This window comes from Hyperoodon ampullatus (genome assembly GCF_949752795.1).
Source record: "Hyperoodon ampullatus genome assembly, chromosome: 9".
NCBI lineage: Eukaryota > Metazoa > Chordata > Mammalia > Artiodactyla > Ziphiidae > Hyperoodon > Hyperoodon ampullatus.
Window position 1 is genome coordinate 28,145,175 of NC_136922.1, and position 26,715 is coordinate 28,171,889.

General features: G+C 36.1%; 1 protein-coding gene across 1 annotated transcript in view; it reads right to left on the minus strand.

Moving 5' to 3' along the window:
- Positions 1-19,884: 19,884 nt before the first annotated feature.
- The window catches only part of PCLO (piccolo presynaptic cytomatrix protein), a gene marked incomplete at both ends in the record, with an annotated part of 388,228 nt that continues 381,397 nt past the window's right edge, over positions 19,885-26,715 (minus strand). Inside the window, 3 exons of the mRNA XM_079711001.1 lie at positions 19,885-20,025; positions 21,975-22,120; positions 22,535-22,669. Coding sequence (XP_079567127.1) covers positions 19,885-20,025; positions 21,975-22,120; positions 22,535-22,669 — 422 coding nt within the window. The remainder of the gene's footprint in view (positions 20,026-21,974; positions 22,121-22,534; positions 22,670-26,715) is intronic.

Genomic DNA, 26,715 nt, shown 5'->3' on the forward strand with positions numbered 1-26,715 from the left:
TTTTTAGGGGTCCAGTGGCCAGGGACATTTGCAATATCCCCTGAAAGGTAAAAGACAAATTGATGTGTCTTACAATTCCTATAATAGGAAAGAAACCACAACACATGGTAGAACATTTGGGGTTCTGGCCAGAACACATTGTGCACATAGAAATGTTATGACGCTTAAGTACAATGATATGGAAGGTTACCAGATTTGAGTAAAATCCCAGAGTAGAAAAGGGTTCTGAAGCTGGTCCAGGCTATGGTACAAGTGGTCCTGTTACTCAGGCCACATAATCTTGTAGGTTCTATATTGTTAGAAGTGTCAGTTGTGGGAAAAGATGGAATCCAAGTTTATGGCAAACCTTAGTGAGAGAATCCTAATGCGTGCTACTGGGCTTCTGGAACAAGGCCATGCCATCTGCAGTGGAGAATTCTACTTCATTAGAGAATCATCTCCTGGCATGATACTTGACAAAGGGGCACCAAGTGACCATGTGTCTGGAACTGCCCATAATGGGTTGAATACTCTTAGGCCCACAACCTCAGAAAGCAGAAGGCTGAGCAGCAGTCCATCATAAGTTAGAAATAGTGCATTTGGGATCAAGTCTAAATGACAACAGAGGGCATAGGCAAGCTGCATGAGAAGGTGGCCCAGACCCCATGTCATTCACAATTGTTGTACTAGAGCCCCTTTGTGGGTAAATTCCCTATGACCAGCTGAAGAAAGAGGAAAAGGCCTAAGCTTAATTTCTAGATGGGTATAAGAATGCAAACTGAAATTGGATAACAGTGGAGAGCAGTATTTCTTGATAATAGTGAAGAGAGAAAACCTTCCCAATGGGTAGAAGTCCAAACGGGGAATCTGATCACCCACTCTTTGTGGAAGGAGAAGTGACCTAAGGGGAGAACATATGTACGTTTCTGGACATTTGCTAATGGCCTAGTAGACCGGTCAGGAGCATGGAAGGAAAAGATTGGAAAATCAGAGACGAGAAGGTCTGGGATAGCTGTGGATGGATATGTGGGAGTTGGCACTGAGTATAATTTTTGAATCATATATTAATGCCTAACAGAAAGTATCCACCAAAGAAGAGGCACTGAACAATGAAGTAGGCAAAATGATTTGGCTCAGTTTACATTAGCCACTTTTGTCATTGTCCAGTCTAGAACTGGCATTAGTGACACATGAATGGAATGACCAGTCACACTACGGGTATTTCTTGATCATGGGCAAAGATTTTTTTTTTTTTTTTTTTACGGGCAAAGGTTAAATGATGTTTATGCTTACTGCTTTGTCTTTTAATTGTCCCCATACGTTTCTATTGTGTTTAAAATCTAGAACCAAGAATTATGATAATTATATAAACAAGTCATGAGGTTTAGAAGAAAATTATCAATACCAGAATTATGTAGCAAGACAGTATTCAACCAGAAGCACAGTAAGTTCCACAGATAGTGAGCCTTACTTTATTTGTTTGTTTGTTTATTTATTTATTTATTGCGGTACATGGGCCTCTCACCGTTGTGGCCTCTCCCGTTGCGGAGCACAGGCTACGGACGCGCAAGCTCAGAGGCCATGGCTCATGGGCCCAGCCGCTCCGCGGTTTGTGGGATCTTCCCAGACCGGGGCACAAACCTGTCTCCCCTGCATCGGCAGGCGGACTCTCAACCACTGCACCACGAGGGAAGCCCGAGCCTTACTTTATTGATAACTTATTTAGATTCAGATTTTGACTCAGACTTTGTAGAAAAATCTTGTTTTAAAACATGGCTACTTATAGTGATTTGGTGGTGGGGGGGGAGAAATTACATAAAATGGGAGCAAATGAGTCAGCAGAAAGGTTTTGTTTCAGGAATGCAATTGCATTCTCAATTTTGTTAGATTTGTGGGGTACCTTGCGTATTATGTAGTTCAACTCTTTAGTCTGGGGAAATCAGGCCTTGAGAAGGGAGACAGTGTCATAGCACTAATTAGTGGTAAAACTATTGTTAGAATCCAGCTATTCTGACAGTCTATTATTTTTCCACTATGTCATATAGTCTATTGTACTTAGAATAATGTTATTTGAAAATATTGTCATTACCTACATGAAATTCATATTCCTTGAAATAACTGATCTCTTAATTTGTCTTAATGGTGGTCCTGAATAAATCCTGCATTTGCTTTGTTCAAAAGAAGAATTAAAAATGCAACTTGAGGAAATGGTGATAATGCTGAAAAGTATGAAAATTGATAACAGGTAACTTTCTAAATTATGAATTTATACCAGCTGTTTTCTCACATATTTAATAGTGCCATTTTTTAGAAAATGTTAATCAACATATTCTACACCTGGACACTATTCTTTGATTACCATGGACCTTCTTGAGATGAGGTTATAGATTATCCATCCTCAACTCTAAGATTTCATTTAAAATTTAAATTTGCTTTTTATCAGTTTAACGACAATAGCTCACTTTCAGGGTTTTTCCCATTTCCGATTCTAAACTTCAGATTATTTCTGTGGCACTAGCTAATCAGCATTTCACACCGATTTTCTTGAAATTTTTTTTTTCTTTCTCAGGTTCCTCATCAGTGCAAGTATTTTCATCACTCAGGTGATGATTCTAAGATCATAAGGTGACAAAAATTTATCTGAGAATAATTTTCTCCTTCTTCTCTATATATTTTATATATTCAATAGCCTTTTACTGTGAAATATTTTTTATTATGTAAAATGTATTTTGTATGAGCACCTTATATTAAATTCATTGACAAAAATATTGAATGACAAGAAATATTCTATCAGAAATTGTAAGAAAAAAGGTCCACTTGTCTAAGATTTGACTGAATGCTAGAATCAGAAAGCAAATAACATAAGGCCAAGAAAGTTCAAGTGATTTTTCCACTCTCCTATTCTCTAAAGTATTGAAACTCGTGAACATCTTTTACTGTTATACCAACACCATTCTGGCCTCAAAGTCCTCTTTCCCCTTCTCCCTTTCCACACCACACTTTCTGACAAGCCATTACCTTCCTCCTAACCTCACTCCTTATAAAGGCTAAGACAGATGTAACTCTCTGTTCTATCAGTGTTTCTCCTGACTTTCATCCCACCTGGTATTTATCCTTTTTCTTTCAAGAGAAAAGGAAAAGTGTCTGTGTGTATGTAGTATGCATGTGTATGTGTGTGTGTGTGTGTGTGTGTCTGTGTGTATGTTAAGATGGGAGGTGAGTGAGAAATAAGTTAGTGACCAAAATGGCCTTAACATTTCATTCAGCTTTGCCAAACTTTAGACAGGTTTCTTTCTGCCTCTAGGCCCCTGACCTCTGTTTCCTTAGAGCTTACTTTAATTTTAATTTCTTAATATAATCTTGATATACAAAAGATATATATTTAATGGATAAGATTCAATGAGTTTGGACATATACAAATGTGGAAACCATCACCACAATCAAGTTAGTAAACATATTCATAGCCTCCAAAACTTTCCTCATGTCTCCCTTTTTAGTGATAAGAACACCTAACATGAGATTTACCCACTTACATTTTTAAGTGCACAATTCAGTATTGTTAACCCTAGGCCCTACATTGTACAGCAGATCTCTAGAATTTACTCATCTTGCACAACTGAAACTTTATACCCATGGAAAAACAACTCCCCATGCAAGTGGGTGAACCAAACAAGAAGCATTTGCAATAGTTCAAGTGTGAGAGAGAATTAGAAAAACAGAAGGATGCAGTTTTTTTTAATGGCTTGAATTTGAGGGGGAGAGTATAAGAGAAGAAGGTGTCAAGGATGTTGTCCAGTTTCTTGGTATGGTTTGGCCATAGGAACCACTATGAAGTTTTAGAAGGGACATGTTATGGTCAGATATGGATTTTAGATAAGTCACAGGGGATGCATTTGAAGGAGAGGAGGTGGCAAAGCCATTAAGAAGCTACTGTAGAAATCCAAGTAGGAGTGGATAGAGTCTGAATGAGGCATAACTGAATCAAATATTCTAGGCAGCTGTAATTTATTTACTCTGCAAGTCCTAACTACTGTTAAAAGGAAGTAATTCAATAGTGTATGACTTTCTTTTCAAGGTCTATAGCAGATTTGAGTACTCCCTTTCAAGGGAATATGGGAAGCATTCAAAACCTCTAATCAGGGCTTCCCTGGTGGCACAGTGGTTGAGAGTCCGCCTGCTGATGCAGGGGACACGGGTTCATGCCCCGGTCTGGGAAGATCCCACATGCCGCAGAGCGGCTGGGCCCATGAGCCATGGCCCTGAGCCTGCGTGTCCAGAGCCTGTGCTCCGCAACGGGAGAGGCCACAACAGTGAGAGGCCCACGTACCGCAAAAAAACAAACAAAAAAACAAAAAACCTCTCATCAATTGACAAAAATAGTTCCTTGAATTTAACAGGTAGAACAGAAAATTAAACTCTCCAGCTCAACAGAATAAAGCTGGCTCCCACATTAGAAACTTTTCTTCATTGAAAGCAGAAATGTCATCTGATGAAGGAAAATTGGTCAGTTTTGCTAATAATCGGTTATTGTCTCTGGTTCAGCTATCTTTTTTCAAACTTTTAGGTGCAATACTGTATATTTTGAAGAAAGTGGTAATCTCTTATTTGTTTTGGAAACATTCTTTGAAGAATAGAGATAAAATACATTTAGAAATATATTATTTGCAAAATTTTCAATTGATAAGTAAAAGATAGAATCAGATATTGCCCCACTGGAATCATAACACTTATTTTATAGCAATACCATTATTACCAAAAATCAGAATTTATGACAGTTTATGCAATCTGATCCTGATACTTTATAAACCTCTCTTTTTAGGTCTTCTTTACCATTGTAAGCTTGGGAAATACAGTTTCTCAGTATTTTTGAAATAAGCAATTCATTTTCACAACACTTGTTTACACCATTCCCTTAGCCTAATTCTTAGTCTCTGGTTTCAACTGGTAAATTCTAGTCCCCTTCTAAGACTTTACTCATAGTTCCCTAAAATTTCCCTGATTTTCCCAGGAGGAATTAATTATTCAATCTTACTTAATTTTTTATATTATTCTTTTACCCAATCCAATCATCATTCACTTTCTTTACTTCCCTCCTTAACAGTTATACCAGGACTTCCCAGGTGGTCCAGTGATAAAGACTCCACCTTCCAATGCAGGGGACATGGGTGGGCTTGATCCCTGGTCGGGGAACTAAGATCCCGCATGCAGTGGTGCAACTAAGCCCTTGTGCCACAACTACTGAGCTCGTGTGCCTCAACAAGAGGGCCCACTTGCCACAATGAAAGATCCTGTATGCCTCAACAAAGATCCCTCTGCCACAACTAAGACCTGATGCAGCAAAAAAAAAAAAAAAAAAAAAAAAAAAGAAAAAAACCAAAACAGTTATACCTTCTATGGTCTGGCAGTGTAAAGGTCCTGAGACCTCTGCTCCCTTGCACATCTATCTTTTTGTCTAATTCATTTAATTAAAATTTACAGTGTCTGTTCTCTGCTCCTAGAAATAAACCAAGTCAAGGCGGGGGAAAGCCATATGGAAGGAAGATTGGTGTGACTATGTGCTGTCACTAAGCTCCAAAGAGCCTTCAATACAGCACAGCATCCTTCTCTTCCTGTCTACTTGCCCTCCCACTCATTTCCAGGACTATTTTAAACCTTCTTTGCTCTTCAAATATCTAACTTTTATTCATTTCCTCTTCACTCAAAGCAAATGACCTCATAGCTCACTGAGAAAAATATAGCCATCAAAAGGAAAGACTCTTAACCTCTTCCTATCAAACTTACAATGTCTACTTCTGTGCTAATGATCTCCCTTTCTTTTTTTGTTTCATTAGGGTAGTAATTTTAAACCTTGGCTCCACATTGATAGTAGCACCTGGGGAGCTTTCAAAAAATACTTCTGCCTGGGCTCAAACACCAGCAATGCTTGTTTACATAGTTTGGGTTGGAGTTTGTGTATCCATGTTTTTGAAAGCTCCTCATATGATTCTAATGTGTAGTCAAGACTGGGAATCAAACCTTAGAAAAATTGTTCTTTCTCCTCTTAAAGAGGAGTTGCTGAACAAGTATTAACATTCCATCTTCTCATATCATACACTCAAACTAATTTGTTTGTTCTTTATATATAGAGGGAGTGTAGAGAATCACTCCCTCTCAAATTTGTTTTTTCCATTGACACTGCATTTACTCAATCTTCTCTCATATTAAAAACCAAACCAAAGTGAGGACCTTCAAGATGGTGGAGGAGTAAGACGTGGAAATCACCTTCCTCCCCACAAATACATCAAAAATACATCTACATGTGGAACAACTCCTACAGAATACCTACTGAACGATGGCAGAAGACATCAGGCTTCCCAAAGGCAAGAAACTTCCCATGTAACTGGGTAGGGCAAAAGTAAAAAGGTGAAACAGAGACAAAAGAGTAAGGACAGGACCTGCACCTCTGGGAGGGAGCTGTGAAGGAGGAAAGGTTTCCACACTCTAGGAAGCCCCTTCGTGGGTGGAGACTGTGGGGGGCAGAGGGGGGAAGATTCAGAACCATGGAGGAGAGCGCAGCCACAGGGGTGCGGAGGGCAAAGCGGGCAGATTCCCTCACAGAGGATCGGTGCCAACCAGCACTCACCAGCCCGAGATGCTTCTCTGCTCACCTATCGGGGCGGGTTGGGGCTGGGAGCTGAGGCTCAGGCTTTGGAGGTCAGATCCCAGAGAGAGGACTGGGGTTGGCTGCGTGAACACAGCCTGAAGGGGGCTAGTGCACCACAGCTAGCCGGGAGGGAGTCCAGGAAAAAGTCTGGATCTGCCTAAGAGGCAAGAGACCATTGTTATGGTGTGCACGAGGAGCGGGGATTCAGAGCACCACCTAAATGAGCTCCAGAGATGACGTGAGCCGTGGCTATCAGCACGGACACCAAAGATGGGCATGAAATGCTAAGGCTTCTGCTGTAGCCACCAAGAAACCTGTGTGCAAGCACAGGTCACTATTCCCACCTCCCCACCCGAGAGCCTGTGCAGGGTCCCGTGATCCAGGGACAACTTCCCCAGGAGAACACACAGCATGCCTCAGGCTGTTGCAATGTCATGCTAGGCTCTGCTGCCGCAGGCTTACCCCACATTCCGTACCCCTCCCTCTCCCTGGCCCTGAGTGAGCCAGAGCCCCCTAATCAGCTGCTACTTTAAACCCGTCCTGCCTGGGTGGGGAACAGATGCTCTCAGGCGACCTACATGCAGAGGCGGGGCCAAATCGAAAGCGGAACCCCAGGAGCTGTGTGAAAAAAGAAGAGAAAGGGAAATCTCTCCCAGCAGCCTCAGGAGCAGCAGATTAAATCTTCACAATCAACTTGATGTACTCTGCACCTGTGGAATACCTGAATACACAATGAATCATCCCAAAACTGAGGTGGTGGACTTTGGAAGCAACTCTAGACTTGGGGTTTGTTTTCTACATCTAATTTGTTCCTAGTTTTATGTTTATCTTAGTTTAGTATTTAGAACTTATTATCATTGGTAGATTTGTTTATTGATTTGGTTGCATTCTCTCTCTCTCTCTCTCTCTCTCTCTCTCTATATATATATATATATATATATATACATATATATATTTTTTATTCCTTTTTCTCTTTTTGAGAGTGTGTACGTGTATGCTTCTTTGTACAATTTTGTCTGTATAGCTTTGTTTTTACCATTTGTCCTAGGGTTCTGTCTGCCCATTTTTTTATTATAGTTTTTAGCACTTGTTATAATTGGATTTTTTTATTGATTTGGTTGCTCTCACTCTCTCTCTCTCTCTCTCTATATATATATATATATATATATATATACATATATATATATATGTATATATATATACATATATATATGTATATATATATACATATATATATATACATATGTGTGTATGTATATATATATATATATATATAGAGAGAGAGAGAGAGAGAGAGAGACAACTCAAAACAATGAAGAAAATGGTAATAGGAAAATACATATAGATAATTACCTTAAATGAAATGGATCAAATGCTCCAACCAAAAGACATGGACTGGCTGAATGGACACAAAAACAAGACCTGTATATATGCTGTCTACAAGAGACCCACTTCAGACCTAGGGACACATACAGACTGAAAGTGTGTTGATGGAAAAACATGTTCCATGCAAATGGAAATCAAAAGAAAGTTGAAGTAGCTATTCTCATAACAGACAAAATAGACTTTAAAATAAAGACTACTACAAGAAACAAAGAAGGACACTACATAATGATGAAGGGATCAATCCAAGAAGAAGATATAACAATTGTAAATATTTATGCACCCAAAATAGGAACACTCAATACATAAGGCAAATGCTAACAACCACAAAAGGGGAAAATGACAGTAACACAATCATAGTGGGGGACTTTAACACCCCACTTTCAACAATAGACAGATCATCCAAAAGGAAAATAAATAAGGAAACACAAGCTTTAAATGATACATTAAACAAGATTGACTTAATTGATATTTAAAGGACATTCCATCCCAAAACAACAGAACACATTTTCTTCTCAAGTGCTCATGGAACATTCTCCAGGATAGATCTTATCTTGGGTCACAAATCAAGCCTTGGTAAATTTAAGAAAACTGTAATCATATCAAGTATCTTTTCCTACCAGAATGCTATAAGACTAGATATCAATTACAAGAAAAAACCTGTAAAAAATACAAACACAGGAAGGCTAAGCAATACACTCCTAAATAACCAAGAGATCACTGAAGAAATGTAAGAGGAAACAAAAAATACCTAGAAACAACTGACAATGAAAACACAATGACCCAAAATCTAAGGAATGCAACAAAAGCAGTTCTAAGAGGGAAGTTTATAGCAATACAATCCTACCTCAAGAAAAAAAAAAATCCCAAATAAAAGACCTAACCTTACACCTAAAGCAATTAAAGAAAGAGTAATAAAAAAAACCCAAAGTTAGCAGAAGGAAAGAAATCATAAAGATGAAATCAGAAATAAATGTAAAAGAAATGAAGGAACTGTAGCAAAGGTCAATAAAATTAAAAGCTGGTTCTTTGAGAAGATAAACAAAATTGATACACCATTAGCCAGACTCATTAAGAAAAAAAGGGAGAAGACTCAAAACAATAGAATTAGAGATGAAAAAGGAGAAGTAACTGACACTGCAGAAATACAAAGGATCATGAAAGATAACTACAAGCAACTATATGCCAATAAAATGGACAACCTCGAAGAAATGGACAAATTCTTAGAAAAGCACAAACTTCCAAGACTGAACCAGGAAGAAATAGAAAATATAAACAGACCAATCACAAGCACTGAAATTGATAGTGTGATTGAAAATTTTCCAACAAAGAAAAGCCCAGGACCAGATGGCTTCACAGGCTAATTCTGTCAAACATTTAGAGAAGAACTAACACCTATCATTCTCAAAATCTTCCAAAATATAGTAGAGAGTGGAATACTCCCAAACTCATTCCACGAGGCCACAATCACCCTGATACCAAAACCAGACAAAGATGTCACAAAAAAAAGAAAACTACAGGCCAATATCACTGAGGAACAAAGATGTAAAAATCCTCAACAAAATACTATCAAACAAAATCCAACAGCACATTAAAAGGGTCATACACTATGATCAAGTGGGGTTCATCCCAGGAATGCAATGATTCTTCAATATACACAAATCAATCAATGTGATACACCATATTAACCAACTGAAGGATAAAAACCATATGATCATCTCAACAGATGCAAAAAAGCTTTTGACAAGATTCAGCACCCACTTATGATAAAAACCCTCCAGAAAGTAGGTACAGAGGGAAATTACTTCAACATAATAAAGGCCATATATGACAAACCCACAGCCAACAACGTTATCAATGGTGAAAAACTAAAACCATTTCCTCTAAGATCAGGAACATGACAAGGTTTCCAACTCTCACCACTATTATTCAACATAGTTTTGGAAGTTTTAGCCACAGGAATCCAAGAAGGAAAAGAAATAAAAGGAATTCAAATCGGAAAAGAAGAAGTAAAGCTGTCACTGTTTGCAGAACATGATACTATACATAGAGAATCTTAAAGATGCTACCAGAAAACTACTAGAGCTAATCAATGAATCTGGTAAAGTAGCAGGATAGAAAATTAATGCACAGAAATCTCTGGCATTCCTATACACTAATGATGAAAAATCTGAAAGAGAAATTAAAGAAACTCTCCCATTTAGCATTGCAACAAAAAGAATAAAATACCTAGGAATAAACCTACCTAAGGAGACAAAAGACCTGTATGCAGAAAACTATGAGACACTGATGAAAGAAATTAAAGATGATACAAACGAATGGAGAGATATACCATGTTCTTGGATTGGAAGAATCAGCATTGTGAAAATAACTATACTACCCAAAGAAATCTACAGATTCAATGCAATCCCTATCAAACTACCAATGGCATTTTACACAGAACTAGAACAAAAGATTTCACAATTTGTATGGAAACACAAAAGACCCCGAATAGCTAAAAAAATGTTGAGAAAGAAAAACGGAGCTGGAGGAATCGGGCTCCCGGACTTCAGACTATACTACAAAGCTACAGTAATCAAGACACTATGGTACTGGCACAAAAACAGAAATATAGGTCAATGGAACAGGATAGAAAGCCAAGAGATAAACCCTCGCACATATGGTCACCTTATCTTTGATAAAGGAGGCAAGAATATACAATGGAGAAAAGACAGCCTCTTCAATAAGTGGTGCTGGGAAAACTGGACAGATACATATAAAAGAATGAAATTAGAACACTCCCTCACTCCATACACAAAAATACACTCAAAATGGATTGAAGACCTAAATGTAAGGCCAGACACTGTAAAACCCTTAGAGGAAAACATAGGCAGAACACTCTATGACATCAATCACAGCAAGATCCTTTTTGACCCACCTCCTAGAGAACTGGAAATAAAAAGAACAATAAACAAATGTGACCTAATGAAACTTAAAAGCATTTGCATAGCAAAGGAAACCATAAACAAGACAAAGAGACAACCCTCAGAATGGGAGAAAATATTTGCAAATGAAGCAACTGACAAAGGATTAATCTCCAAAATTTATAAGCAGCTCATGCAGCTGAATATGAAAACAAACAACCCAATCCAAAAATGGTCAGAAGACCTAAATAGACATTTCTCCCAAGAAGATATACAGATTGCCAACAAACACATGAAAGCATGCTCAACATCATTAATCATTAGCGAAATGCAAATCAAAACTACAATGAGATATCACCTCACACCATTCAGAATGGACATCATAAAAATCTACAAACAACAAATGCTGGAGAGGGTGTGGAGAAAATGGAACCCTCTTGCACTGTTGGTGGAAATGTAAATTAATACAGCCACTGTGGAGAACAGTATGGAGGTTCCTTCAAAAACTAAAAATAGAACTACCATATGACCCAGCAATTCCACTACTGGGCATATACCCTGAGAAACCCATAATTCAAAAAGAGTCATGTACCAAAATGTTCATTGCAGCTCTATTCACAATAGCCAGGACATGGAAGCAACTGAAGTGTCCATCAACAGATGAATGGATAAAGAAGATGTGGCACATATATACAATGTATATACTCAGCCATAAAAACGAACAAAACTGAGTTATTTGTAGTGAGGTGGATGAACCTAGAGTCTGTCATGCAGAGTGAAGTAAGTCAGAGAGAAAAACAAATACCATATGCTAATACATACATATGGAATCTTAAAAAAAAAAAAAGGTCATGAAGAACCTAGGGGCAAGATGGGAATAAAGATGCAGACCTCCTAAAGAAGGTACTTGAGGACACGGGGAGGGGAAAGGGTAAGCTGGGACGAAGTGAGAGAGTGGCATGTACATATATGCACTATCAAATGTAAAACTGATAGCTAGTGGGAAGCAGCCACATAGCACAGGGAGATCAGATCGGTGATTTGTGACCAGCTAGAAGGGTGGGATAGGAAAGGTGGGAGGGAGACGCAAGAGGGAGGGGATATGGGGATATACGTATGCACATGGCCAGGAAGTCATTATAAAAATTGTTATTGGCCTTAAAATACTAAAAATAGAACCAGCATATGACCCAGCAATCCCAGTACTGGGCATATACCCTGAGAAAACCATAATTCAAAAAGACTCATGTACCAAAATGTTCATTGCAGCTCTATTTACAAAGCCATGGAAGCAACCTAAGTGTCCATCAACAGATGAATGGATAAAGAGGATGTGGCACATATATACAATGGAATATTACTAAGCCATAAGAAGGAACAAACTGAGTTATTTGTAGTGAGGTGGATGGACCTAGAGTCTGTTATTCAGAGTGAAGTAAGTCAGAAAGAGAAAAATAAATACCGTATGCTAACACATATATATGGACTCTAAAAAAAAAGGTCATGAAGAAGCTAGGGGCAGGATGGGAATAAAGACGCAGACCTACTAAAGAAGGGACTTGAGGACATGGGGAGGGGAAAGGGTAAGCTGGGACGAAGTGAGAGAGTGGCATGGACATATATACACTACCAAATGTAAAACCGATAGCTAGTGGGAAGCAGCCGCATAGCACAGGGAGATCAGCTCGGTGCTTTGTGACCACCTAGAGGGGTGTGATAGCGAAGGTGGGAGGGAAGGAGACGCAAGAAGGAAGAGATATCGGGATATATGTATATGTATAGCTGATTCACTTTGTTATAAAGCAGAAACTAACACACCATTGTAAAGCAATTATACTCCAATAAAGATGTAAAAAAAAAAAAAAAAAGACAACCCTCAGAATGGAAGAAAATATTTGCAAACGAAGCAAGTGACAAAGGATTAATCTCCAAAATTTACAAGCAGCTCATGCAGCTCAATATCAAAAAAACAAACAACCCAATCCAAAAATAGGCAGAAGACCTAAATAGACATTTCTCCAAAGAAGATATACAGATTGCCAACAAACACATGAAAGGATGCTCAACATCACTAATCATTAGAGAAATGCAAATCAGATTTACGAGGTATCACCTCACACCGGTCAGAATGGCCAACATCAAAAAATCTACAAACAAATGCCGGAGAGGGTGTGGAGTAAAGGGAATGCTCCCACACTGTTTGTGGGAATGTAAATTGGTACAGTCACTATGGGGAACAGTACAGAGCTTCCTTAAAAAGCGAAAAATAGAACTACCATATGACCCAGCAATCCCACCACTGGCCATATAACCTGAGAAAACCATAAGTCAAAAAGAGTCATGTACCACAGTGTTCATTGCAGCTCTATTTACAATAGCCAGGACATGGAATCAAACTAAGTTTCCATCGACAGATGAATGGATAAAGATGTGGCATATATATACAATGGAATATTTCTCAGCCATAAAAAGAAATGAAATTGAGATATTTGTAATGAGGTGGAAAGACCTAGAGTCTGTCATACAGAGTGAAGTAAGTCAGAAAGAGAAAAACAAATACCGTAAGCTGACACACATATATGGAATCTAAAAAAAAAAAAAAAAAAGGTTCTGCAGAACCTAGGGCAGGACAGGAATAAAGACGCAGACGTAGAGAATAGACTTGAGGACACGGGTAGGGGGACGGGTAAGCTGGGACGAAGTGAGAGAGTGGTATGAACTTATATATACTACCGAATGTAAAACAGATAGCTAGTGGGAAGCAGTTGCATAGCCCAGGCAGATCAGCTCTGTGCTTTGTGACCACCTAGAGGGGTGGGATAGGGAGGGTGGGAGGGAAACGGAAGAGGGAGGAGATATTGGGATATATGTTTATGTATGGCTGATTCACTTTGTTATAAAGCAGAAACTAACACTCTATTGTAAAGCAATTACACTCTAATAAAGATGTTAAGAAAATTAAAAATTTAAAAAATCCCCACAGAGGCGTTAAAAACAAACTAACAGAAGAACAAACCAAACCAATCTACCAGCGAACGAACCAATCAACCAACCAAAACAAAAAACTTTAGATTTCTCCATCCTACCTGTGGTGAGCAGTTTTCTGTAACAGCTTGGCTAGGCTGTAGCACCCAGTTATTCATCCAAACACGACTGGAGGCATTGCTGGAATGGCCTTTTGTAGAGTTATTTAACGTCTCTAAACAGCTGACTTTAAGTAAGTTGATAATCCTCAATGATCTGCGTGGGTGTGGCTGATCTCATCAGCTGAAAGTCCTAAAAACCTTTCAAAAGCTTAGGTTCCAAAATGAAGAAATTCTACCTGTGGACTGCAGGTCCACTTCTTTCCAAGAGTTTTCAGTCTACCCTTGATACAATCCGAAGGTCTAAAAAGAATTAAATATTTGTTGAGTCCATTAAAAAAAACTGGTTCTGTCCCCATCATTCCACTCAAAACAGGCTACACATGTTCTAATTAACCTTATTTTGCCAAACACTTTTTTCAAGTGGCTACCCAACTGACCCGTGCTTAGAAAGTTCATGCTTTTTTGCAGCTCTGCTTTATCTCCTCTGTTAGATATGGTGTCCATTCCTGTGCGAGTCAGCTGGTCTCACTATTTTATTCAGTTGTTCAATTTATAGATATAAATAGATGTTGGATTTTATCAAATTTTTTCCACCACCTTATGATTTTTATACTTTAATATATTAATGTACTGGATTTCATTAATTCATTTTCCAATATTGAAATAATCTTGTGTAACTGGGATAATTCAACATGGCCATGAGTCTACCACTTTTATACACTGTTCGATTGGGTTTGTTGAATTTTGGCTTTTGGTATTGGCATCTATGTTACACTTGATCTAGCAAAACATTGAGAAGGGATAGCACATTAGATAAAAGTTGCTCAATCAGTTCAATGCATTCCTAAATTTAATTATTTTATAGAGATAAATAGAAAGAAAAATAAAAGTAAAAATTCAAATTAAGTAGATTTCCTATACAGTTTCAAGGTTAAAGAAATGATATATAACATTCTTGCCACAGAGAGAAAGTTATTGAATAAACTAAGATACATGTAAGTCCACTCGACGATGTACCCACTGGTCCAAGAGGGTAAATTTGAGGATTAATAAGAATAACAATTTCAATGAATTAAAATTTATCAAATATGTTAAAGTTCAATTTCTTGATCTGGGTAGTGGTTATAAGAATGTCTGATATAATAATTTATTACGTTATACATTTGTTTAATTCTGTTTCTGTAACCATGCTGTTTAAAACATACTTTTTAAACTGGGTGAGTGAATGTATCCATCATATAATTTCAGAGAAAATGTTCCAGAAAGTTCTATGTCTATATTAAGTATCAATCTATCAAGTTGATAAACACAAGAAGTCGAAGTTGATATTTTCAATATTTATTAGTAAGGCTGAGGCCACAGCCTTTATACAGCACAATTTGCATAAGTTATCAAGATACTTCTTGTGTACAATCACAAAACCAAGACATATTTTTACACAGAGTAAAACTCAAGACAGATTTACAAGCATTTTTTATACAAATCTCATGTATTTCAGTTCAGTTTATACAACCTTTAGCCCAAGAATTTTTATTGTTCATTAGATTTTCCAGAGAGATTTGGGTAGAAGAGAAAAAAAGGACACATTAGCAAATCACCAACACAGCATGCAACATACAGTTAGAAACAAGACATATCTCCAAGTACTCTATTTTTTATCTTGAAATCAATTTTATTAGGTTTTTATTTTTTCAGACAAGAAATTTATTTCCTTTAACATCAGATGTGTTTTTGTTAGGATATCAGCACACACATTAATCGGTAGTGGGAGCACCTGAGCACATCACCAACAAATATACAGACACAATCAAACAAGAATCATATTCACATGCTGAATGCCACAAGGATTTAATATTTCAACTTCGTCTAGGTTACCAAATGTATAGTTATGTACAGGGTAACGAATTAAGAAAATGCTGTCAATCTACGTATCAGATAAGGAATCATTTGATTAAATGCTTTTGATTTAAAGGGCATATCTTTAATAATAACACCATGGAACATACAGAAAACATCAATTGTCATATTCAATGAGATTATCTGTTTCACTCATTCATTCTTGTGTTACATCAAAGGCAAGTTATTATTAAAGAGACAGCTCATAATTATTCATTGAGCTTTCTTTTACTTCCAGCTCCAAGCTCAAAAAGAGGGAAAATCACTCTGTCACACATAGAGTTATAAACACATATATAGCTGTAGTTGGCTGCTTTTGGAATATTAGACATCGTAGCAATGAAAATAAGTTTTTAAAAATATTGTTAGTTATGATTTAAATAATAAAGTAAAAAAATACTATAAACATCTTTGTGATATCTTAATGAAATGAAACACTGATCAAATCATTTCTAATAAATTGGGCACAATATAGTATATTATTTCATTTTATTTCACATCACCACCAACCTAGCTCACTACCTCTATCACCACGATCATCACAACCGTTCCTATAATAAGAATCAATATCAGCTGGTTACCAGCTATAATATTCCCACAATATGACTATCTTAATGTGTGTGATCCACAAAATTAAATCCACTGATATGCTGAAAATACTCATTTACTAGTGTGATTAATTACAATATGGGCAACATTAAGGAGCAAAGACAATCACTACCCCTTAGTCTTGGATACTCTTCCTTTAAACTGAAGTGATAAATAAAGAGTTCAGAGTCACCAAAAATCTCCTTAACCTTAAGTAAAACAGGGAAACACCAACTTCTTGCTCCTAGTGTTGTCTGTGTCTGTCACGACCATTCTAGATATCCCTGTCTTTTGTAAAAATTCACTCTGTGCTTTTGCTTCACAGCTAAAGGTTTCTTGAGGACCGAATTTTAAACCAAGAAGCAACTTCCGTCTCTGATGACTCAATGAAGTTGTAGGAAAAATTAAGATCCTTTTCAAGGTATAAGTGCTATAGTCGGACTAATCACGTGTTATTTAGAGATTACAAACTTTGTCTCTATTAGGATAAAAAAAGCTAATTCTGGTAAAATAAATGAAATAAAAAGTGGAAAATCATGTGCTGTGATATATACAAGAAGTAAAAAGTAAAAAACACCAAGAGCCCTATTTGCAATTAAAAAAGAAATAGTTTTGTTGTAAGAAGGGTAATCAATATTATTCAGAAGAAATGCATTTGTAGAAGGATCAGTGTTGCATAGAATAATTCCAGTACAACCTAGGTGTTTGGTCAGCTGCAAACTTGGCACACTTATGCTCTCTGAATGGGGATGCTGGTGCACAAAACGAAGCCCTGTCACTTAACTCTCTGGATTGGCCTGGCCCCATCACCAGTTGTTGGAACAGAGGGGCACCTGTAATGGTAAGACTCCTACTTCTTCAGGTCAAATAGCTACCAAGGTATGACCTTTGTTTTGGTGGCACCTCCTTTTGTGTATCCTAAAAGAAACTGCAGCTGGAATGAAGTAAACTAACTGGTCATAAACCTCTCATCCACACTTGTGGATGTAAGTGGCTGCAGAAGAGGATCCATGGGAGCCAGAGTTTCCTTTTAAGGACAAACAGCAGAGCCTTTTGATGTCAGAAAGAGATCTTCCTGAACCCTTCCCTTCCCCAGTTATAAGTGATGATTATAAGCTTCCTAAAGTGCTAAATTCTGCTGGAAATATCCATGGCAACCATCAGCAGATCTAGTTGTCTCTAAAAATAAAATCCTAGCAATATCAAATCTTTAGCGATCCCCTCGCTGCACGTTCATTTTACACCAATATCAACGATAAATGACATTGCATTTTCGGGGGAGAGGGTCTTAAAAAATAGAGGGAAGAAAAGTGACTTATCTTTCTTAGATTGGCAAGGAGTGAATTTGTATTTCTTTATGAATATAATAAACATATGTAACTTGTTATTTATTAGAAGTTATTTTTAATATCTTAAATTTAATCAATTCCTCTCAGATTTCAAGTATGTTTTTCTTTAAAAATGAGAAGATTCAATATCTGAGCAATATATTTGGAGATGATTTCTCTAATCCCACTAAAACCTCACCTTTGAATAAAGAATCAGTTCTTAAGCTCAGAATTCACAGAGAAGCAATTTAACTAATTTATTTTTGTGGATATGGGAATAGGATAAGATCAGCATAATTTATGTAATTTATGATAACCTGATTTGCAAATCATTTTCATTGAATTTTCTCCCTTTTTTAGGTTAAACAAAAGTTTATATTTTAAAGGAAAAATTAGTTTTGGAGCCAATATACTGCTTTTATCCATGTCAGTGCTTGCTATTGGTTTGGAAGATGCTTTTTCACATATAAAAATTGGGAAATAAAAAACTGCATAATACTTATTCCTCACTTATGTGTATAAAACTATATTTGGAAATGTGCTTTCATCTTCTCTCATAGATCACTTAGTTTGATTATCCCAACATCCCATTAGGAAGGTTAGGAATATATAATTATATTTTCCCACAAATAAGAAAACTGAGGAAAATTAAGTTTAAGTGACACGTGCAAGGTGACACAGTTCGTCAGTGGCAGAACAAAGACCAGAAGCCAGGCTTTTAATCCTAGCCGAGTGCGTCTCCTATAAGTCCACGTTACCTCCTTTGTTCACGTTGTTGGTTGATGGGGAAGAGGATGCTTCAGTTTAATGACTTAGACGTTGGTCTTTTTATTCCATATTATTAAAATAGCTCAAAGGATATTTTCACCTTAATATAATGTTGATTTTTCACATATTTTCCCAACATTGATGAACTTGATCTCTGTGATACTGTCACTAAAGTAGGAAAATAGAGCACTAAAGAGAACTTGAATTTAGGGTCAGGGTTTTCATTTTACAAGATAATGTACTAAGGGGAAAAAAAGACCATTGTGGAAGAGCAGGAAATGACACCAATTTAATCAATGTCACAGATTAATACGATTTGTTTGCCAGAGGAAGAATTTTCTCTCTGTCCATGTATCATTCAAGAGAAAGAAAATATATGAGATAATACATTTATTTGCAATTCCACAAAGAACACGTTATCATGCTTCCTAGAACATACCAATTTAATCTAGGTCCTTTGCTATGTAGACTGAAAATGTCTTGGATTAAGGGTAAATTATGGAGGTTTTGATGTTTCAACCAAGGTTCCAAAAGTTTGTGGGGCAATATTCTTTTTTGTTAGCCAGTCATGGCTTTATTTCTAGATAAATGTAATTTCATTTCTACTTAGTATTGTCTTAACTATACTTTATTTCAAGTTTTACTAGTGTGCTTTTACAACATGAATTCTAAAACTGGTGGTGTTCACCCTTGTAACATTTAGACACAGAGAAAACCTGTACAACATGATCTAAAAGCTATACTTTCTACATCCCTGGTTCCCTTTTCCCTGTAAACACAAGCTCCTTACTTCTAGTCTGGACACATATTGTAGGTGTATCCTATGTCAGAATCTCAAAACAGTTAGTTGTCTGAGAAGATAAGACGAAGAAGAGACTTTTGAAAACTGAGATTTGTTCCATTAGTTTTTTCCTTTCAACCAAGTTCTTTTGCATAAAGGATTATTTTTGCCTGCATTAGAAAACATATTAATCTTTGAGTCTCAGCCTTTAGATAGCTGTAGCTCAACTCTAGTCAAAAATTTTTGCATTAAGCAAACAAAATTTCTCTCACTGTTTTTCTTGACAGCCACAAGAAATCCAAGGTTTGAGAACTTTTTTTCTTGTCTTCAATATATGAACTTTTTCATTTGAGGTTTTTTTTTCTATGTTCCACAACAATACTTTTGCAAGCCTTTGAGTATGTTTTTGCCTTTTGTTCCTCTTCTTATGGTTACCCCTGAAAACATAGCTTAGAACAATAGTATTCGACTATAGTCTTGATTTAAGACTGTTTAAAGAACTTTCTATACCCTGAGCAGACACATTTCTTCAGTGGGCTTGAGTAGGACTGACCAAAAGTTTGTGCCAGTTGACTATTCTTTTTCTGAGATCCACTTTGTCTAGCCAGATACAGGCTTCACCAATCAAGGTCTTTTTCATAAACTTCCCTCCATTGGAAAAAAGTAAAATCTAGAAAAAAATAGCCAAAATTATATATATGTGTGTGTATATTTTCAACCTCTTTTATGGACATTTGCTCATCAAAGAAGTAACAGAGACAAGAAAGGGTGAGGGTGAGAGAAATAGCAGGCATACTTGTAGGAGAACTAATAACTAACATGTCCTCAAAAGATCTGCATAATATTAATTAATTTACTTCAACATTTCCCAAAGGCAAAGACATATCCTGAAGGACAGGAGAATTCTAGATAATATTAGCTAGCTAGATAAACCTAGCTAATTCTAACTAGGTTTTTGATTAAACTGATTGAAAGTTTCAAAAAAGAAATTTGCTAGGTGCATGTTTTATTACTTAATGAAATATTAACTCAAATACAGAATTATTTGAGTGGTGAGTACATAAATACGAGTTTACAAGGCAGATAGAACACAACAATGACTTTAAATGCCATTTAATTTACTGGGAATTTTATTATAGGAAGCACTTCCAAAGTGGCTTCTTGTCATATGTAGAGCTTACACTAGTTGAAATTCCACGGGATCTCACACTCAAGAAATTTTTTTCTTTTAGGGATCAGTTGAAAGAAAAGTAGAGAAATTGAGATGGAGATAACCATTAATCCTTGACAATTCTTCTCTCATGCTCTCTCTTTTTGGAATCTCCTTCAGATAATTCATCTTTATTCCTGACTAAAATTTACTATTACGTTTCTGACTTCAAAATCTACTTTTCTGTCTCTTTTAGCCTCTGGTTTGGGGATTTCAAATGGCACATTTTATATTTTACTTGGACCCTGCCTTCCTGTTAAGTTTATCACATTTCAGACAAACTCATGTTCTTTCTCCCTATCCATCCCTTCTGTAACTATTCAATCTCTGTGACTGACACATTTGTTCACACAGATTTCAGAGTATCCTTTAACTTTTTTATTCCCTTCAACTCTAATGTCAATTAATCCTCTCAGTGTAGTTTTTGCTTTGCAATATCTCTTACATAGGTCTCTAGTACAGGCCTCTAAGTGCCAGTACCATGGTCTTCTCTTCCCACATTTTTTCATCTCTTCCCTCCCTCCTCCTTTTTCCTCTTTCATTACATATCTCTATATCTACTAAAGATATACTATGTACAAGCATTGTGCTAGGCTACAAAACAAAGAACAATGAAAATCAAGCCTTGCACTAGAGAAGCTGATAGTATAGAAGCAGTGAGAGGTAAGTACACAAATTGTTGTACAAGACTGGGATTAATGGCCTAATGAGATAAGCAAAACATTATGTGAATAAGGTGTGATAAATTACACCCAGGGTCATTATTAAAGAGCTGAGTTTACATTGAAGGATATGGAAAATTGTGATAGATGGAGAGAGATGGATAAGGGAGTATTGAAGGAGAGGAAAAATATGTGCAAAGACTTAGAGGTTTAACCTGATTTCAAGATTCTGGTGTGACTGGGGTCAAGAGTGAGTGGAAATGTATACAAGGAGATGAAATTAAGTCAATACAATTAGAACTCACCTTAGAGGACTCTGAATGAGTCAGGATAATGATGAATCACTGGACGGTTTCAATGTAACCTAGCCAGTGTTTTTAAAAGATACTTCTGCCAGCAGTGTGATAAAATGAATTAAAGGGTAAGATATTGATGGCAAATAGGCCAGGTATATTGCTGAGATGACTTGCATAACAAAGATGAGGACCCAAAGAGGATTAGTGTGGCAGTGAGCATGGAAAAAAATCTATGTAAAAGAAACTGAGTAGGTAGAAGAGAGGCAACTTGGTAGCTAAATGGATGGGATGAGTGGGTTGAGGAATTTTAAAGGGCCCCTGGGAAGTTACCTCTAAAAATTAACTTATAAAATATCACATAGTGTATGACTGGCATTTAAATATTGAATAATTAAATGGGAAATAAATACAGTATAAATGAAAATCTAAAAATCGGAACTGTATGAGTTACCTGAAGAGAATGTCCAGCAGGACTTAGGCTGAATCTAAAAGTTTCATTGAATGAAGGCTCTCGATCATGTCTACATACTCTTGTTTTTTTCTTGATCACCTTTTTTTGGGTAGAAACGTTCATCACATATAGTTTCACATATAAATCTGAAAATAAGAATTCAGCTTGTTAAGTGTCCATTAATAATACAATTTTCTGTTGAAAGAGTTATAATCGTATATGGAGAGTTCTCCTACATTTTACACAAAGCCAGTAGCCTGTGAACAATTTGTTTCAGACAACATAGAGTAATTAAAATATACACCAATTTTCTAAGCAACTTAAGTGTTTTCTTGTTGTATAATAAATACATCACTCTATATTTGTGTTGAAAAAATCTAATTTTTAACTAGTAAAATATCAACTTGCTCTATATAAGAGAAATTCATTCTTATTTCATATTTTTCAGATATATTTGGTACACAGCCCAAATTTTAATTAGCATTTTCTAGGCTATTTAGGACATACTCCTAAAGAGTTCCTAGATACATTATATTGTTCATTATCATAAAATTAGATACCTGGTAAGTGATCAGGAGATTTAAATTTGTAGGTGATATTTCTGCATTGGAGGATTTCAACTATGAGTTGTTCCCCATCTGTCTTCATTTCTTTCTTCAGTGCAATCTTGATTTCTCCCATTACCTGAGTTTTAACTAGAACAATTTAATTAAAAAGTTAAGGAATATGTCATGCCATTAATTAAGTGGTTAGTTCAATAATTTACTCATATTTTCATTTATTGAGTGTTTATCAAGTGCTAAACACCTTATCACATCCTGTGGAACACAGATGAATAAAATACAGTCCCAGCCCTTAAGGAGAGGAAGGTCTCATGGGGAGACTGATAAATTATACGCTTACAATAAAGTATGTTAAGTATAATGATAAGCAAGTAACAAAAGGGGTATGGAATAAATTCAAGTAGGTAAGTATTACTCAACTGTAGATTTTTAGGCCAAAAGAGGTAATAGATGAGACTACAGGGGACTATAGGAAGACAGTCATACATAAAAATAATAGAATTCTAACATAATATATAGGAAGTATTAAGTCAAGTGAAATGCAAGAAGTTGTTTGCCGACAATTGCTCACTACTTACCAGGCTTGCAAAAGAACACTTGTTAATACAACTAAATGTCATTGTATATTGTATCTACTTCCATTCTATTTTTCTTGTAAAACAAGTAGGCAACGAGAGCATATGGTAATAACATTACACAAGGGAAAATATGAGTGACTGAAATGAATTCAATGTATTTCTTTCTAGTGTTTATCTTGGATTTTTACATTACTGAAGAAGCTATTCATACTAGGTCAAATTTTTTATTGTTTCATCCTTTTCTCTATCGACACATATATTTATCCACTTACAATTCACCAACAAATATTTTATTTTCCACCCTACTCTGTGATAAGCACTCTGTTAGGAAGAATGGATACAATGATACACATGCTTATTGGTTTTATGGTTTTTCTGTCTATTGGGAAGAAATCCATCAATGAAATATTTTTATCAATAAGTGTACAATTAGAAAGAGAGGAAAGGTTCTGAAGTACAAGAGCATGGTTACAAGAAAGCCTAGGAAAGGGCTTCATGAGCTGATACCAGAAGAATAAGAAAGAATTAACTAGGTGACATGGGTGGGGAAGAACATTATAAAGAGAAGGAACAGTGTGTTCACAAAAGGCAACATCATGGGACTGAGGAACTAGATAAATATTAGTGTGATTATAAGATATTGTTAAGTGGTACTATGTTAAGAATTTGAGTTTTACCTTTAGAACAGTAGGAATCTATTAAAGGTCTTTAACACGGATGTAAATCATTTGTTCTCAAATGTTTCTGTCTCAGGATTTCTTTATACTCTTAAAAAAAATGGTGGTACTCAAAGAACATTAACATTTCTAATTAAACAGTAAAATTGTATATTTAAAATTTATTTATTGATTCAGTTAAAATGACAATAATATACCTATAAATAAGTATTTTAATGAAAAATAACTGTATTTTCCAAAGCAACAAAAAATAGTGAGGAGTGACATTTTATATTTTTCAAATTTCATTAGTGCTTGGCTTAATAGAGGACAGCTGGATTCTCATACCTGTTTCTACATTAAATGCAGGTCAATATGCTGTTTTGTTTGAAATATATGACAGTCTCACACAGATATATATATAGTTGGAAAAGGAAGGAGTATTTTAATATCCTTTCAGACAACTGTGGGCAATCTTTGATACTACATTAACAATTGAAAAGTGTTAGTTTCTTTAAGATTAGTGTAAATGTGAAATCTGAAACCATATCAATGAACCTTTGGACTCTTACTTTAAAATATAATTGTCTATCTTGCACCTTGAATGGACCAGTTAACTATGCCTGAATTGGTAACATACTATATTGTTCATTTTGGAAAATACTGGTTTACTGAGTTATTCAGGTCTTCAAAACATTGACACAATTCATACAATATTAAAGCACATTTGTTAATATCACCATTGATATCATAAAAAACGTCTGACTATTGAAAAGCTGACAAGCTCAGGGAGGCAGGTATAAGTTTTGGAAAATTTTATTTTTACTTAAAAGTTGATTTTTATTATTGACAACAACTATTGCCAATTGTTTTTCTCAAAGTGAAAAACTCACGTTGTTAATTTTTGAGAAAATGGCAGCTGAATACAGTCAGCCTTCTGCACCCATGGCTTCTGCATCCATGGATCCAACCAACCGAAGATCAAAATATCAAAAAAAATTTTTCCAGAAAGTTCAAAAAAGCGAAGCTTGAATTTGCCACATGCAGGCAACTATTTACATAACATTTACATTGTATTAGGTATTATAAGTAATCTAGAGATGATTTAAAGTATATGGGAGGGGGCTTCCCTGGTGGCGCAGTGGTTGAGAGTCCACCTGCTGATGCAGGGGACACGGGTTTGTGCCCCGGTCCGAGAAGATCCCACATGCCGCGGAGTGGCTAGGCCCATGAGCCATGGCTGCTGAGCCTGCACGTCCAGAGCCTGTGCTCCACAACGGTAGAGGCCACAAGAGTGAGAGGCCCGCGTACCGCAAAAAAAAATAATAAATAAATAAAATAAAGTATATGGGAGGATGTGCATAGGTTATATGCAAATATTACATCATTTTATATAAGGGACTTTAGTGTAAGCAGATTTTGGTATTTGTGGAGGTTCGTGAGGCTCCTGGAAACAATCTCCCATGGATACCAAGGGCTAACTCTACCAAAGTTTGAATAGGCAGAGTTTATCTGTCAGTCTTCTTTCAAGTAAAAATGATATTTCTTGTAAAAAAAAAAAGGCTGGCTCAGCTTGCAACTCAAAAAAATTGCACTAACATGCTTTCTCAAGTCAACGTTCATATTTTGGTATGCAGCAAAAGTGCTTTGTGTGTAGTTCCCATTTTATCACACAGAATATTCTAGAACATAGACTATTAGAAACACATGTACTTAAGGGTCTAGGTTTAATAACAAGCATTTAAATTTCTTTATCAAGGATATTAAGTGAAACAGGCAAGTTTTTCATATAAGTGCATGGTGGTAAAAAATAAATAAATACAGTCACTATTAGTACACTTTGGTGCTGCTGCCCTGATTTATGCTAAGTCACCAGCAGTTTTCTGCAGCATTGCTTTTGCATTATCAATGTAAATGTCAACATGGTAAAATGGTAAATAATATCTTAGTATATTTAAAAAATAATTTTGACCTGGATGCACTTCAACAGTCTTGGGGACCCACGGGGATTTCTGAACCATGCTTTGAGAATGACTGTTAAAGAATATAGTTGAGTAATCTCCTTGGAAATTAAAGTAACAAAAACATCATGTACAAAATCTATTGGATTGTAGTTATTTAATCATTTCGATTTAATTTTATCACACTTTTGGATATGGGTTTTTAGAATGCATTTCTTCCCTGCATTAATTTTTGCTTTAATTAACTTATATTTTCATGTCTAAATGTACCCTAACATGAGGAAAAATATCTACCAATACCATACTTTGGCCTGCTCTCTTCCTTCTTTCAAAACACTAAGTTCCCCAAATAGGCAAAGTTGTCCTCCATATGTTTGATAAACTGAAACACAGATCTTCTAGACATAGTTAAATCGTGATAATTCAGCAGCCAATGATCACAGATACTTCACAGTAGCTGGGTGTTAGCTTTACCCTTGAGAAATTCAAGAAAATAAAGTGCAAGCCAAGGATTTTTAATACAGCTAAAGTGTCTTTCAAGCAGCAAGCCCATAAGTTTAAGCATAAGGAACTCAAGAATACCATAGAAAAGTTCACTCTCAAGAAATATATGAGAGGATAAATTTCATCACATCAAAGAGATAACTAGAGAGACTTCAGCCAAAGGAGTGATGGTGAATATTTAATACATTTAATTGTAGAACTGAGACTAAAATAAGAGTCAGAATATAGACGGGTAGAAGGGCAGCATGTAATTGTCATATATTCTGATAGAGTATAAAGGATGAAACTGAAAGAGATGGATGACAAAGGGAGAGAAAGGGACAAGTAGAATGAGATTGTTGATTTTTGTATAGGTAAATGGTAGGTGACACAAGTTATACTATTTAAAATTGACAAGACAGATGGTAAGTGATAAGTAAGAAGAGCAAACATAATAAAAGGTATAAAAAAAGACAATCATTGGAACAAAGATAGAAAGC